This window comes from Mus musculus, chromosome 15, assembly GCF_000001635.26.
Source record: "Mus musculus strain C57BL/6J chromosome 15, GRCm38.p6 C57BL/6J".
In the NCBI taxonomy this organism is placed as follows: Eukaryota; Metazoa; Chordata; class Mammalia; order Rodentia; family Muridae; genus Mus; species Mus musculus.
The window spans coordinates 64,283,598-64,299,100 of record NC_000081.6 but is presented as its reverse complement, the minus strand read 5'-3'; the positions used below and the strand labels follow the sequence as shown (position 1 = coordinate 64,299,100).

Below are 15,503 nucleotides of genomic sequence, written 5' to 3'. Positions count from 1 at the left end.
GGTCCTTCTGAAGGCAGGCCTAGCATTGTTTTGTTTTGTTTTGTTTTGTTTCATTTTTCTGTTTAAGCCAAATTGCAATTCAGATTTTGTTCTTGAGCCTTGGCTCTTGGATAGAAGAAGGCTGGTTCCGCCTGGTCAGGTGAATTGGTCATTTTTGAGGTTTTAAAACAGCTCTATCCATTTTGTCAGGCAAGTTGGTAACATTTGAGTTTGCAACATTTGGGTGTTTCTACAGAGTGTACTTTCTTTATTCCAAAAAAATTCAGAACTACTAAAAACTACTTTTAAGTAGTTCTGAACATGTCGGGCCTCTCTGTGAGCGTGCTGTCAGGAGCACCTTTCCTGGTGGGGTATCAGCTAAAGGGCAGGCACATCTGTAAGTCAAGGCACACTCTTGTCAGCAGTCAACTCCACAGCTAGGTTGCTTTGTTTGTTTTTTGAGATGTCTCATGTAGGCCAGGCTGGCCCTGGACCTTGAACTTCCTCCTTCCTCCTCTACCTCCAGGTGCTGGCATTCGGGAGTAGCACGGTGCATGTCCGCACCAAGCACATAGTAACCCATGCAAAGCTCCCTGGGGCCGGCTCCATGTTTGATTCTGGAATCCTGCTGCCTCTCTACTTCATGTTTGGAACAGATACCTTCATAAATGAATACCTTTTCTATTTCCCTTCCTGATGTCAGAACTTTTCCTGAGGTTTGTCAAGCCAGTCATCCATGAAAGAGCCTGTGTCTTGCATGCATATCCAGCACTAGACTGCATAGTAAGCTAAGGATGCAAGCCTCCTCTGGTAATCTTTAACAGTTGTGGAAATGGACTCGCCAGCTCTCGGATGATGATGAGTGACCGGAAGCTTGCCAGTGGGCAGCTTCCTTTCTCCAGCTACATCATGAAGGGAAAGAACCAAGATGGAACCCAAGACTGTCAGACTTTTCAATTCTCCCAGTCGCTGTTCTTCACCTCTCTGCAGCTTCCCACCAGGGTCCCACACTTGTTGCTCAGGCAAGCACTCTGTGTGCTTAGACACTGTGGATGTTTGATGTGGGCTTAACTGGGAACAAGCATGAATTGGCTGTCGATACTGACACGTGGGGAGCAAGGTGGACTTCTTTCTGTCCTGTGCCCAGCCAAGCTTCCTGCTGTTCTGTCTGCTCCCCTCTGGAGCAGGCTGGCGGTAGGTTAGTGTCCACTTCACTTTCTGCCGTAACACGGGATGTCACTTGACTTAGCCACTTAATTTGATCTGTTAGACCCTAACATACATCATGATAAAAGTCACACTAAATACAGATCAACTCTATGACACAAACAACCGTGAATTCTTATCCCCAAAGGGAAAGGAAAGCAGGTAGCATGTCTTTGCTGTGAAGGGTTTTGTAGTGATGCAGTATCTATCATTGATTGCACAGCCTCTAGTCTTCAGGAACTGTTATTTCTTAATAGCCAGTGTTTACTAAGCTTTTCTTTGGAACTTAGTGCTGTGTTAGTTCTTTTTGTAAACACTCAACAGTCCTTTATATTGTATAAGGAGAAAATAGCTGTTTAGAAATTTGTCTATCCAAGGTGAACAACTCTTATATGGTAGAGCTGAGGTTCAAACCAGGTCTTTTGACTCCCTGATAGCATACTGCTGCCTTAGGTATCATAGCAGGTTACAGAAGTAGATGTGAAAAACGTTTTTAACTTCATAGTTTAAATATATGCCCACATGCATTTTATGCATCAGGTACAAGAATATGTGCCAGAAACCCTTACTAATGAGATCATTAATTTCTACTTCTACTCTTTCTTCTAGAATGCTTTTGGTCTGAAGACAGCATGGGGAGGGGCTCTCCACCCAGCAGAAATTGTTACCCAGTGTGGAGTAATGTGTGTTTATTTCTAAAGTTGTTCTTACTTCCCTAAGGGCCTAACCTTGTTTAACTCTTTGTTCACTAAGTTACTGTTAATCTGTCCTCTGCCTGGCAGGAGCTGGTAGCTTTTCATTCCCTGGGAAGTAACCGTTTGCTGTACACAAACCCATTCTTTCTCACAGCTGTGTGGGAGAGCACTTTCCTTTCTCTAAGCAGTGTCTCCAGGTTTTTCTCATTGAGTTTTTATTCCCAGGTCTATCCAGTTACTGTTTTAAGAAGTCTTTTTGTTGTTGTTCCCAAAGCCTCACAAACAGTTGAAAGGCAGCACCTGAGTGAATAGATGAAACAAACACACACACACACACACACACACACACACACACGGGGGGGGGGTGGAGAGAGAGGAGAGAGAGGAGAGAGAGAGGCAGCATACTGCTGGTTGTGAGCCCTGAGCAGGGTGGGAGGGTCTGGAGAAGCAGTCTAGGATACTGAGACAGTGTTACAGTGTTAGGTGGAGCGTCTGAGTTCCGGAGAAATAATTCAGTCGTGGAGTTGTAGAGTAAGAGCGAGTCTTTAGAGGTTATAAGGTCAGCTGCCTCATTTTCCAGATCACTGAGATTGCTCCTCAGCCCCAAGTTCACAGCCACTGCCTGCTGACCTTAGGGGCACAGAGCCAGGCCAAAGCTCCTCAGGTTAGTGCTCTCATTGGTTTAACACATTAATGGTTACCAGTGTGTATTCTGGGTTTTAAGTGATTGGCTTTGTCTTTGAGCCCTGAGATAGTTTTTGTCACAAACAAAGCTCTATTAAAAAGTTCCAAAAGCCAGTGAGATGGAAATTCCCAAGCAGAAAAGAGCTCCACCATGTTGAACTTGTGGTTCACATTGGCTTCCTCAAGCTCCTGATTCCCTCATGGATTCTGTTGATCTGCTCAAAACTACTGCCTGAGTTTGCTCACCCGTAACTACTTGTTCACCACAAGGCACAACATTATTTGCCCCCATCTGTGGCATGTGATTTATTTTGTTTGCTTTAAAGGTTTCTATCACTTTTATGAGACATGTTGATTACAAAGAATGTCATGTGTGTTGTCTTCCTGAAGAAATGATAGTTTAGAGACGTCAGCTCAGTCTCCCAAGAGAGAGAGTGAGTGCTGGTAGGTGCTGAGTACAGGTGAAGTGACTCTCATTCCCCAACAGGCAGAGACTTAGTGTCTCCCTAATGCAGAGTTGCTCCACCGGTATGTGTCCAGCCTACGGAGGCATCCATGAGCTTGAGGCTTGTATACAGCCCACCGTCTCTTCAGATGCAGTCTTCCTGACTGCTTTTCAGCTCACATGGAAGAATAGGATAGTAAGGCACTTACTTATTAATGTGCACGTGTTTCTGTCATTCTGTCCCCACCTTGTGATTTTCTTTTTCTTAGAAAGGTTCTCCTGTGTTCCATGCTGGCCCTGAGCTTGCTCTGTGGCCAAGAGTTGCCTTGATCCTTCTGCTACCATCTCCAACTGGGATTAGGTGTGTGCAGCTACACTGGCTTTTATGAAATGTTGGCCATTCAACCCAGAGCCTCACGCATGGTAGGTGAACACTCTGCCACCTAGAGTACATCTCCAGCTCCAACCTTGTGATTTTGATTGCGGGCCGTCAGCTTCGATTCTGAATCACCCATTGTGTACTAAGAGCTCAGCAACAGCTGCCCTCAGGGGTATGGCCGAGGAATGAACTCTTATGTGGTTTATGAGCTCTTGGAGCAGCAAGCAAACCAAGATCAGCAGCCCCCAGCCAGAGTCTGATGGCCCTCTCGAAGAGTCAGTAGTGTAGCAGGGAGCTACAGCCCTGAGCTGCAGAAAGCAAGGCTCGGCCATGTGGCGTGGTTAAGAGGTGATGCAGCAGAGGATGCACGTTTTCTGTTACACCCTACTGACTGTGCCTGTGGCAGAAATGAAGAATTCTTTGTAAGTTTTGTTATAAACCATCATCCTCTGGCATATAGCCATCCCTTTCATTAGAGTAGCTGTAGAAAGCCTCAAGATTCAGCTTGTTGATTCTTGATGTTTCCTCAGAGAGGGATCTAGGAAGAGTCATTGGACCCTTGCTTGATCTCAGTCCCTTCCCCCACTCCCTGTGCACCTCCTATTTAGCTGTATATAATTCTGTCCCTGATTGCATGTGGTCACAGGATCTCTGAAACTGCTCCGTTATGGAAGGTTAACTAGGAGTTAGGGAGGAGGGTCCTGGGACTTCATCTGTGAAACTGTGAGACTTCTGGAGTTGTGGAATTGCTTTGGGATTGTTCATGCTTCTATGAGACTGCTCTCACCCATATTCTGCAAGTAGTACCAATAAGCTCATTGAGTCCCCAAGTTGGACCTTGGAGGATTTGTTTTTGTACTTATAGAAAATGAATAAGATAACTTGTTACTTTTCTATTGCTGCGATAAAACATCATGACCAAGTTATAAAAGAAAGCATTTAATTTGGGACTTGAAGTTCTAGAGGTTAGAGTCCATGATCATCATGATAGGGAGCCTGGCAGGAAACGGGCAGGCATGACACTGGAACAGTGCAGAGAGCTTATATCTTGATCCAGTCAGGGAGAACTAGGTCACTGGGAATGGTGTGGGTATTGCCAGTAAGACATTTCCTCCAACAAGGCCACCTCTCTTAATCCTTCCCACACAGTTCCACCAACAGGGGACCAAGCATTGAAACAGTTGAACCTGTGGGGGCCATTCTCATTCAACCCACCAGAATAGATGTTATCGCATCTCCCTAAGGAAAGCACTCTTGCAAAAGATGTGCATGGCATCACTAGCATTAGAGATACCACAGTGTTTGCTGGGTTCTTGGCCACTAAAACTATCTGGGAGAGATTAGAATAATGTCCCTGGAGTATTGTCCCCTCTTTATTTACCTGACAGGCAAGCTCTGTTGTGGCTACTGGGTCTTCTTTGTTGAGTGCTTTTTTTTTTTTTATATGTAGAGAACTTTAACTGTAACAGCTAATTTTTATTGAATGCTTGTTGAATGTGGTTAATTCAGTTTGCTCATTTAAACCTCACAACCACTGGTTAAGGTATGAGCTGTCACATAGCAAACCATGCCACTTGGGGCAAGTTGCCTCACTTCTCTCTGGTTAGGTCTCTACTCCAGGCATACTGTGTAAATAGGTATCTTAGTGTCAAAGTGGCATTTGTACTGTGCTTCTGTGTGAAGAAGTGTAGGGTGAAGTGAAGAGCTCCGTAGACCTTGGTTTCCTAGTCCTGAGCTAGGACAAGCCATTTCAGCCCTTGGAGCCTTTTCTTCATCTGTAAAGTGAATATATGTATTGAAAAGACTATTGTGGGTCCCAATACCTTACATTCTGTTGTCCCATGGTAAATGCTGAACTTAAATGGCAGCTGTGGCCTCTAAGACTATTCCCAGGAGGAAGTGCCTTCTGGGACCATCTTTTATGTAGGCAGGATTGTAGGAGCAAGCATGTGTAGCAAGGGCTGATCACCGGCTCTCTCTGCTCTAACGTAGAAGAGAGACTGTCTTAGTGAATGGAAGAGATTTCAAGCTGAATACAGGAAAGTTGGAAGGTTATTACAGCAATGCAGAAAGGCAGCCAGTGAGAGGAACCGGCTGAGATGAACCAGCTGTTAGTATTTTAATTTTCTTTTCATAAAAAATTCTTGGAGCTGGGTGTGGTGGCGCACACCTTCAATCCCAGCACTCGGGAGGCAGAGGCAGGCAGATTTCTGAGTTCGAGGCCAGCCTGGTCTACAAAGTGAGTTCCAGGACAGCCAGAGCTATACAGAGAAACCCTGCCTCGAAAAAAACTAAAACAAAAAACAAACAAACAAATAAACAAACAAAAAACAAAAATTCTTTACCTACTTCTACACACAACCAGCTTACTTTCTAAAGGGGATTATATGTAATCCCCTTTTATTTCTTGTTAATTATTGTGAACAGTCAGCATTTATAACATGACAGGGTATCTCTTGGGACTCAGTTCATTTTGTTATACTGGTGACAATACTGGACCAGCGTCCTGTTATATTGATTATTTATGAGAACTCCTAGACAGGTGGCTGTGGCACAGAACATCAACCCCGTTGCCAGTTTTCATCAGTTGGTGTTCATTCAGAGTTAAGTTGGTAGTTTAAAGTTATAAATCAAACTTTTAGAAAATAAATACTGTAAGTTAGAAAACATAGAAACATCTTTTTAAAATACTTTGGAATTAGTCCCATCGTTTTACCAGCCTGTGCCATTATTTTTTCTGTTGATGTGCCAAGCCTTTCCTTGTTTGCAAACATAAGTTCTGGCCTAGGCTTATCTGACAGCCTTAGGTGCTTGCCATTTCCCCTCTTGGAAGTATTGGAAGCGTGGTGTTGGGGTTCTCTCGCTTGGTGAGAAGCTTAAGGCCTCCAAAGGCCAGCAGTGCCTTCAGAACGAAGCCAAGGTGCTCTTTGCACATTTCGCTTCCTGTCACTGGAGTTTCCCAAGGGCTGTGTGATGAGTGATGGTGTCTTCTCTGACAGCCTGTTAAATGTGTTTTGGACTTGGAACGTTTTCTGTTTTCATTTCTGTTACACAAAATATCAGTAGATGTGGCTCCCTTTAAAAAGCAACAACAGTGCCAAGCATGATTGCTCACTGGGTAAAGCACTAGTGTGTCACCAAGCCTGACTACCTGAGTTTGACTCCCAGAGTCCACGTGATAGAAAAGGAGAGCCGACTCCCGTTAGCTATCTCATACTGCACTCTTCAAGCCTGTTCCTCCCAGGAACCAGGTTTGCATGGGTTTGCCAGGTGCCTGCCCTACCTGGGCAAAGAACCTAAAGGCCATTTCTCTGATTGAGGAGATGCTCGGCATGGCAGTCATGAGGACTTAAATGTCAACTGCACTTCACCAAGCTTGTTCCCCTTCCTGTATGCTAGGTAATAGTTGTTCTGTAGATGAAGTGAATTTGGCTGGTCTTCATTTTTTATTTTAATGTATGTGTGTGCATTTGTGTGAGGCGAGCAGGTGTGATGTTGTTGGATCAGAAGATATTGATTGGTCCTCAGCCAAATAAGCCTGGCCAACTGGCCAGCCTATGAGCTTCCACAGATCTGCCTGTTTCCACCTCCCGTCTCATGGTTGTCAGGGTCTCAGCACAAGTGGCACAACATCCCAGTTTTCGATGTGAGGTCTGGGGATCCAAACTCGTCCTCCTGCTTGTGAGGTAATACTGACTAAGATATCCCCCAAGCCTGAGACATGTAGTTGTAATTGACTGTAAGGAATTTGAAGACAGATGGACCACAGCATAGTAGAGCAGGGATCTCACACACATACTGTGCAAGTGTTGCATTCAGAGAAAGTAAATTTGGAATCAAGTTAGCAGTTTCTTTGACTTCTTTTGTGTGCCCCTTGAAAGGAAATGTTGGACACTGCAGTTTTATTCTGTGGATTTTCAGTAGAAGACTTTAAAATTTCCCACAATGCAGCTCTGCCTTTGTCTGCATGACATAATTTTCATGGTAGCAGTGGTCCTTCCATGCTTGCCTTACTCTTTGGTTCCTGTCTCTTTGTAGTTTGCCACCAACCATTTCTCCTTACATTTTGTTAGTTGGGGCTTTTTGTTTTTTGTTGAAAGTCTTTGCTACCTTTGAGATGTAGTAGCAGTGTAGACCACAGAGGAAGGCAGTGCTGAGGATCAGTGCTTATCCACTTTTGACACCGAGGTCCTCATCAGTCGGGTTTTCTGGGATGCTCAGACCTGTGCCCCAGGCAAGCATCAGTCACACTCAGCACCGTTTTTCCTTGTTGCTTTCCAAGCTTGTCTTTGTCTAAAAGCTACATAACCATGCCTTGCTGGTTCTTCCCTGTGCTGGTTCCTCATGGTTCCTATTTAATGAGCAAGTGGAGCTCACGAAATATTTGTTGAATGAATGTGTTAGTCATTCGCTTGCCCTTTTTCTGTTATTGATCCCTGAGAGTTGGGGAGGAACCCTGCCATTGCAGGAGTCTGTCTCCTCTCTCTTGTCTCAGGCTATTCTGCTTTGGCTCCAGGATTGAACACTTCAGTCAACACAACCGACAGGGGATTGCATTAACTTTTCTTGGAGAAGACAGCTATGTGACATTCTATAAATCTGGCATGTGGCTTTTATGAACATATCCCTGCATTCCTTCCAGGTACATTTAGAACTTCTGTCAGGGAGAGTCCATTGCATAGTTCTTCCATTTCAGTTAAGTTAGGAGCGTTTTTGGTCTTCGTTGACATTTATATTCTTGAGCGTAGCCTGGCTGACTTACTTTTGGCTCTCTGTCAATTCCAGGTATTTACACCAGGGTTCCTGTATACACTACAGTGTGTATGTGTGTCATCATTAGATCTGTTTTTAGAGGGTTTTTTTTGGGGGGGGTAGGGGGATGCTGAATCTTTCCATAAGTCACATATAAAGATCACAAAATGGATCTGTGGGTGTGAGAATCCTTCAGTGCCAGTTCAGATTGGTGCCTTTTATTGCTGTCTGAGGTCTAGCGTTGGAATGGTTACTATGTTTTCCTTTCATACTGGTTTGTTACAGATGGGTCTGCATTGCTTTCAAATGTTGGCCTAGCATGAGTTTTTCTTACTAGCCTGTCACTGCTGAAGAATTGGTCTGTTTAGTTTATGGCCCCTTGACCCTTCCCCTTTTAGGACACCTTGCCCTGAGAAGAAGATAGAGTCTAGGGAGAAGTCTTGTAGGAGATACCATTCTATGGTGATTCCAATGAGAGGATGGGGTGGGGGTAGGGGGCAGACTGTCTCGAGGAAGCAGGGGATAAATTTTCATTTCCACAGAGGCTTCTCATTGACAGGGTTCAGTGGAACATCTCTTTGTCTCTTTCTTTGTCTCTATTTTTCGGTTTTAGATGCCGTTGCTGTATGAACTGATAATTAAAGTAGGCCTGTAGGGACGTGGCCAGGCAGCATGGGTGCAGATTGAATCAGGCATTAACCCTCTAACTCTGAAGCTCGGGTCTCTTGAGCCAGAAGTCAGGGAGAGCAGAGCCACCATGATCTTACCTTCCCCCCATTTAGTCTCAGGTGTTGTCCTACTCTGTATCAGGACAACCTGCTGGAGTGCAGTTTACAGTGGCCCTGATCGTCTGCTCATCTCTCTGGAGCTGGGTGGCCATCGTTGCAGTTGCATCTATGTGGATGGGGGTGGATAAATTAAAAACTATTTTTGTTTTTAATAGCCAATAATTTCATAGAAGAAACGTGGAGTTTTTTCCTTCTCTGCTGCCAGTTGTGGCCTTTGATAGATAATCTGTGCATTTTGTGTTTGCTTTGGCTGTAATAAACCACTGTCTTTGATAACATTTTAAGGCTACCTGGAGGCAGCTTTCAAACCTCTCAGTAGTAAGGCAGTTCCCCATAACAATCTGTTTATTGCCTTATTAATTTTCAGTTGTGCTGTTTAGTTATTGATGTTTTATTGAAGGTACCTGAATCAGGCAGTAGTCATCCAGTTCCTGTCATCTGGCCAGAGCCTGTGCGCATCATTGTCTGAATTTAGAGACTGTTTCTTAGAGCCAGCACGTGGCCTGCCATGGTTTCTCTTAAATGGCCTTTTGTGTTCCATTTGGAGTTTAACGTCCTTCCAGCTTTTCTGCCAGGTCTCATGATGGTTACAGGCTCCTTCAGTGATAGGTTGGTAGGGCTGTTGCTCTCTTAGGTGACCGACATCAACACGATGACCGTTTTCCCTTTCAGGGGGCTTCCTTCAGTTCCTATCAGATCTCTTTCCTGATGGTTCAAGAGACTCCGTGCTGCTGCCCACATGAAACATCCACAGTGAACTCCGACACTGAGCCCTCTGATGGCTTTCAGGGGACTGTTTCGGAAGTTCATTTGTATTATTTAATCCCAGTTGGTGGCTCTGTGGCAGTGACCATATAGCATTTGGAGTTGGGTAGCCTCCTTTACTTAAAGCTTGGCCCTGACTTGTATCCGACTTGGAAATTTCCTGGCCAGGTAATTGTATCTTGTAATTATGAAGGTATCTTTGAGAATATACTTTTATAAAAAATAAAACAAAACTTTTTTTTTAACTTCTGCAGCTATATGATTCACTAGTACCATAGAGCATATGTTTCCATAAACGTTTGCTAACTTCTTTAGGTTCAAATCAGCAGAAGGGTGGATGTGCTTATAGATGTTTCTCACTGACCCTCACCTGCCCTTGCCTCACCAAGGAGCCCAGAAGTCATGTGGAGTATATGTATGTGGTCTACAGGTTACCTTTAGGGGACATCATGTCCGCAGCACAGGCTGCTGTATCTTCTATCCACATCAACCACGAGAGGCAAAGCCAGGCCCAGAACCTTCCTTCAAATTACTTCATTTCTCCTTGTCCTACCAGAGAGGTTTTACACTCTGCAGACATAGTTGATTTCTGGTTTAGACTAGCCTTTCTATAGTCTGATATACGTGAGTGCAATGATGTTTTGCTAGTACAGGTGGGTGGGGATGGAGACAGTGAGCTGGTGTATTATTGAGTGATAGAATGAAATGGATTAATATATTTAAATGCCTAACTAGGGTCCTGTGTACCGTAGTTGTCTAGTTGACGGCCATCCATCTGGCGGTGAAAATGACCAGTATTCTTGAAGGAACAGGAATGGAGCATGATTTAAAATCGTAGTTTGAGGAAGATAGTGCTTAAGGTGGAAGACGGCGTAGGACAGGAGCTGTGTGCCAGCTCTCTGGACCCCAGGTAGTTCTGGGTGGACAGTAGCGCATCATTTTGCTGCTCATATCTGTGGCATCAGTGAGCACAAAGCAAAGGAAACTAGTGAAGAAAGAAAGGGACTCTGGGTCTTGTGGAAGGGAAGTTTGATGGATAGATATGTATTGGGATAATCTGGGGTGGAGGTTGCTTACTTGTGACAAAGGCACTCCATTAGTGAGATGATGCTGTTAATTCCATTTCTCTTTCACATTGTAACAGAGCTGTTGGGATTGGAGTGATGTCAAAACTTCCCAGTTTCCAAATGATTTTAATGTTGATATTATGGCACGAAAAGTAGCCTGTGATCCATGGCTGAAGAAGTGTGAAAGAAACCAGATATTTCTGCACACTCGAAATATAACAGATCCTTTCATTAATTTTGGTCTTTGATTCCTCTGCACTATCAAATAAATGTTTGTTTTTGTATCACATTACAGTGAGAGTAATCTTTGAGCCCTTAGAGCAGCTGTGAGGAACTGAAGAATAAGTATTGAGATAACTTTATAGCTTGACATCCTTTGTGCGTATGGTTATTGGTATCCTGTCATTTAAAAAGTCAAGAGTAGACTATACGTCTTGGCTTTTGAACTCTGGCTGGATTTGAGTGCGACGGGTCAGGTTTCTGTGAGGCTGGGAACTGGTAGATGACTTTAGTAACAAACAAGAAGCTGCTTTGGTGACAGCGTTTCATGTGTTCCCTTTCCGCTACCCAGAAACATACTCAATGCCTTAGATTTTTTTAATTTGGAAATGAGTGTGTTCCTTCTTTTGTGTGAGCCTTGGCAGCCTTCTGTGGGCGGTGGAATCGCGTCCATTCCTCTTAACAGCTGTACTGAGGGCCCCGTGCCTTCCCATTTCCTCCACTCTGTGAAGGAGTCTCAGTGCAAACCTTAGGCACTCGCTTCTCCTGTGTCCCTGCATCCTCTGCAGCAGGAAAACACAGATCCCTTTTCTCTACCAAGGTTTGACAGCACCTTGAAGGAACCGTTTTTTTGTTTGTTTGTTTGTTTGTTTGTTTTGTTTTGTTTTGCTGTTGTTTTTGTTTTTTTGTTTTTGCTGTTGTCCCTTGTCCCTGCATCTTGCTGCTCTAGCTATGCTGACTACACACCCTGCTCCTGTGCCTAGGATGCTGAGCACTAGTGTCTGCAGGGAAGGTATGGCATCCTACTCAGTACTGTGCATGGTGGGCCTCCCAGAAGTCTCCAGGAATGTATAAATATATCTCATAGTTGTAGTTTTATGTTTATCAATACAGTCAGTGAGAGGACTAACCTTTTGGTATCGTGGCATCTGCTGTAAACCTTCTGTGTCAGAATAAGAGTGTCCTAAATTAAATTTGTATTTTTATAGCTGTGACTGTTTACTAAAGAAATAAAGAAGAAAATGTAAAGCAGGACCCCTTGATCCGAAGATAACGAGAATTAACATTCTGCTGAGCAGCTCACTGGAAAGTTACTGTTTAATAATCATGTTTGGACTAGAGATGAGTGTTTAGAAATGAGACAGTAAGAAGGTCTTGTCTGCACAGAGTTCTGATTTCCCCTCAGGTTTTGCCTCTCAAGTTATGAGAGCCACTTGGCAGAAGCTCGGGGCATCGAGTGCGTAGAGTTCGGGGTGACAGACTGAGTCAGTTTGTGCTGAAATTTCCACGAGTATTGTCACGTTGGCACTCTCACGTGAATGTTTCCTTAGACAAGTCACCATTTTACTCTTGTCTCTCTGTCTGTCCAGCCCCGTCTCTTTAATTTTGAGACAAGATCTCATTCTGTTTTGGGACTCAGTATATAGCCAAGGCTGGCCCTGAAATCAAAGAACTTGGCCTCAGTCTGTTGAGTGCTAAGGTTATAGGCAAACCACCAAACCCAACAATTTTTTTCCTTCTTTTCCTTTTTCTTTTTCAACTTTATATTGATTCATGTGAATTTCATATCATGCATCACATGTGAATTTCACATCATGCACTCATCTCTCTGTGCCTTTGTATCTACCCGCTTGCCTTGCAACATCCATCTGGGGAAAAAAATAAAGGAAAAAAAAAAGAAACAAAACGAATAAAAATGGGTCGCTGTGGAAGTTGCAGTGTATCCTGGTGTGTCACACAGTATACCCTTTTGCCCAAACAGCTTGACTTTGCAAATGTTCATTGCAGTTTGTCATTGGTCTGGACAGAAGCCTCTGGCTTCTGCTACACTGTCATTGCTGGATCCTCACATGACTCCTCTTGGACATCCTGTTGTTGCTCGGTGTCATTGAGATCCTGCAACTTTGGTTCTGCAGGACTGGCCCCTTCATGCATCCAGCAGTTCACAGATGGGTTGGGCCAACTCAAAGCCCTGGATCTTGGCTTGAGTGGTAGTTGAGTTGCTCAGCCTATCAGTTCTCTTGGACCCACGCCACCAAGGCTAGCTCTCCAGCATTGCCCTGCTAGCTCACCCAGTGCTGCAGCTGGCAAGGGCTGGGACCAGCTATCCTGCACTCACCTCCATGAGGACAGCTCTCCTATGCCCTTGCCAACAGGGCCAGCTCTACTGTGCTGCCTAGGTGAGGTACAGGGCACCCCTCTCCTGGGTGGGTTTTTTGTGGTTTTTTTAATCACTTTTCAGGTTTGGTGATTTAGTTCAGTTTCAGGGTGCTTCTGGTCCTTGGGTTCAAATATTTTCTGCCTACTATGAATGTAAAGTGTTTAATGAACATATGTATTTCCTTAGTTAACTTTAATTGCCAACCTGTCACAGCCACCTGAAAACCCAGATTGAGGGCTTTCTCAAATCAGAAAGGCCTGTGGTTATATTTCTGGGGTTGCCTTTTTTATCAGTTGGAGGGTCTAGGTCATTGTGAGTGGATTCCATCTCTAGGCAAGAGGTTTGGGGCTGTATAAGAAAGCTAGGTAAGCATAAATAAGCCTGAGGCCAGGCTAGCAAGCATCGTCCTCCTTGGTTCCTACCGTACTACCTTGGCGGTAAATACCCTGGTTGAAAGTGTGTGGAACAGTAAGCAGTGTTGCCTGCTGGCTCCCACTCTGACTCTCTCAATGGTGGACCATGTGGCCTGGGAGGATACGATGTAGTAAACTCCTTCCTCACCTAAGTTGCTCTTGGCCTGAGTTTTTATCATAGCAACAGATATGAAAACAAAACACTTCCAAAAATAATTTAATGACATGGAAACAGCCCGTCAAGCTGCGTGTGCATTCCTGTTATGAGAGGCCGTGAGCATGCTAGCAAGACAGCTGCTTCCAGGTAGGGAAATATGTAATAAAGGCCATGATTGTATTTGAAAGAAGTGGTAAGGAATTTCAAAGCTGAATCAGTCTGGGCTGAACTAGGGAAGTGGGTTTTTCTACTCACAGCCAATGAGAAAACAGGGATATTCCAGACCTTTTTTAAATTGAAAAGAAGAGGAAGAGGAAGGAGAGAAGGAAGAAGAAGAGGAAGAGGAAGAGGAGGAGAGGGAGGAGGAAGAAAAAAGGAAGCAGCAGCTTCTTTTGCATTCTGGAATATTTCCAAAAGTCTTCCTATTGCTGTTGAACTCCATTTGGGATTTGGAATTATGAGTTTTCTAAATCTTGAGGTGAAATTAATTGTGTATTTTTTATTTTGACAATGAGTAATAATGATACCATAAAGTAGAATTACATAGCCACAGAAACCAGCATAAAGGCAGATGCTTATTTGAAATGGGATTGGATATTAGTGTGTAGGTGGTATAGATGGGTTTGGGTAAAACTGGGTTTCCTTTCTCAGCCTGGGTTGAAAGAGAATTTCTTTGCACTCTGCTCATTTGCTTGTGCTGATTGGCTGCGGACCTGTGGTGACACAAGCTGTGGTGTCCTGGGTGGAAGCACCCTGAATTAACAGTAGAGCAGTACATTTCACAAGAAGTACAACCAAGTCAGCTTTTGTCAACAGCAGTCGAATGTGAAATTTCAGGTATTAGCTCTGAAATTTTTACTGTGAGCCTAAACTAACAGAGCAGCCCTATGGGGGCTTGGAGGCAGCAGATTTCTGTTATCCTCCTAAAATCTGCCATCCTGTGTATTTTGTCATTGTCTCTAGATTCAACAGTGCTAACTAAGCAAACCCAGGCTAGGAGCAAGCACAGAAAGAATTCTGTCTGTGGTATTCTAGTTGGACCTTTGTTGTCTGGTTTTCCAGCCTTTGTGGGTTCTTGATCCTTCCCCATGTGATAAACTGTGTGCGTTTGTAAGTATGTACAGTACATGTAGGTGTGTGTTGTAAATGCTGTGTTTGTGTTGTTGACAACTCCACAGTCTTGGGGGTTGGACACATTTTCACTGGGTTCTGGTACCAGCAGTCATTGTTCCACCTGTTTGCTTTATAGTTTCCCCATAAAAGCCCGACAGTGGCTCAACTCTTTTTGTTGTAAATGAGGAAACTAAGGCTGAGAAAGCAAGAAACTTCCACTGATGAAGGCAAGAAGTAAGGTCGCATCTTGTGTCCGGTAGACTTGGCAGGCCGAGTTAAACTTCCATGTCTGAGCTTAACTTCTAAAATGTGAGTTCATGTTCTTACAGAAGGAATCTACTGGCAAATTGAGCATTTTGAGTCAGCCGTTGAAATGAAGGCTGTAAGAGCTAGCGAGCTTTGTGACTACTTAGTGCTCTGGACCCATTTTCTTCAGCTGCTGCCAAGGAAAGAGGAAGCAACACTGACCAAGGTGACAGGTGAATCAGGATAGCGCAGCGGTAGTATTCTTCCTCTGCAGGCAGCCTCCTGTAAGTCCTGAGACTTAAGACTAGTTGCCATTTCATGTGTGCCTGCTAGGTTCTGTTCTGCCTGCACTTGGGACGTACTAGCCCTGTTCAGCAGCAGGGGAACTGTGCACTAGAAACCTTTATGTGTACGGGAAGGTCTTAAACCCAGGT

General features: G+C 44.2%; 1 protein-coding gene across 21 annotated transcripts in view; it reads left to right on the top strand.

Annotated features, from left to right (window-relative positions):
* Asap1 (ArfGAP with SH3 domain, ankyrin repeat and PH domain1) overlaps nt 1-15,503 on the top strand; it is a 296,102-nt gene that overhangs the window by 83,841 nt on the left and 196,758 nt on the right. The window contains exon 1 of one of the 21 annotated variants that reach the window (XM_011245448.1): nt 3,279-3,432. The exons of the other annotated variants lie outside the window; for them this stretch is intronic. Within the exon in view, the coding sequence (XP_011243750.1) occupies nt 3,400-3,432 (33 nt within the window). The 5' untranslated portion in view covers nt 3,279-3,399. Of the gene's footprint in view, nt 1-3,278; nt 3,433-15,503 lie in introns of those variants that run through there. 21 annotated transcript variants of the gene reach the window in all.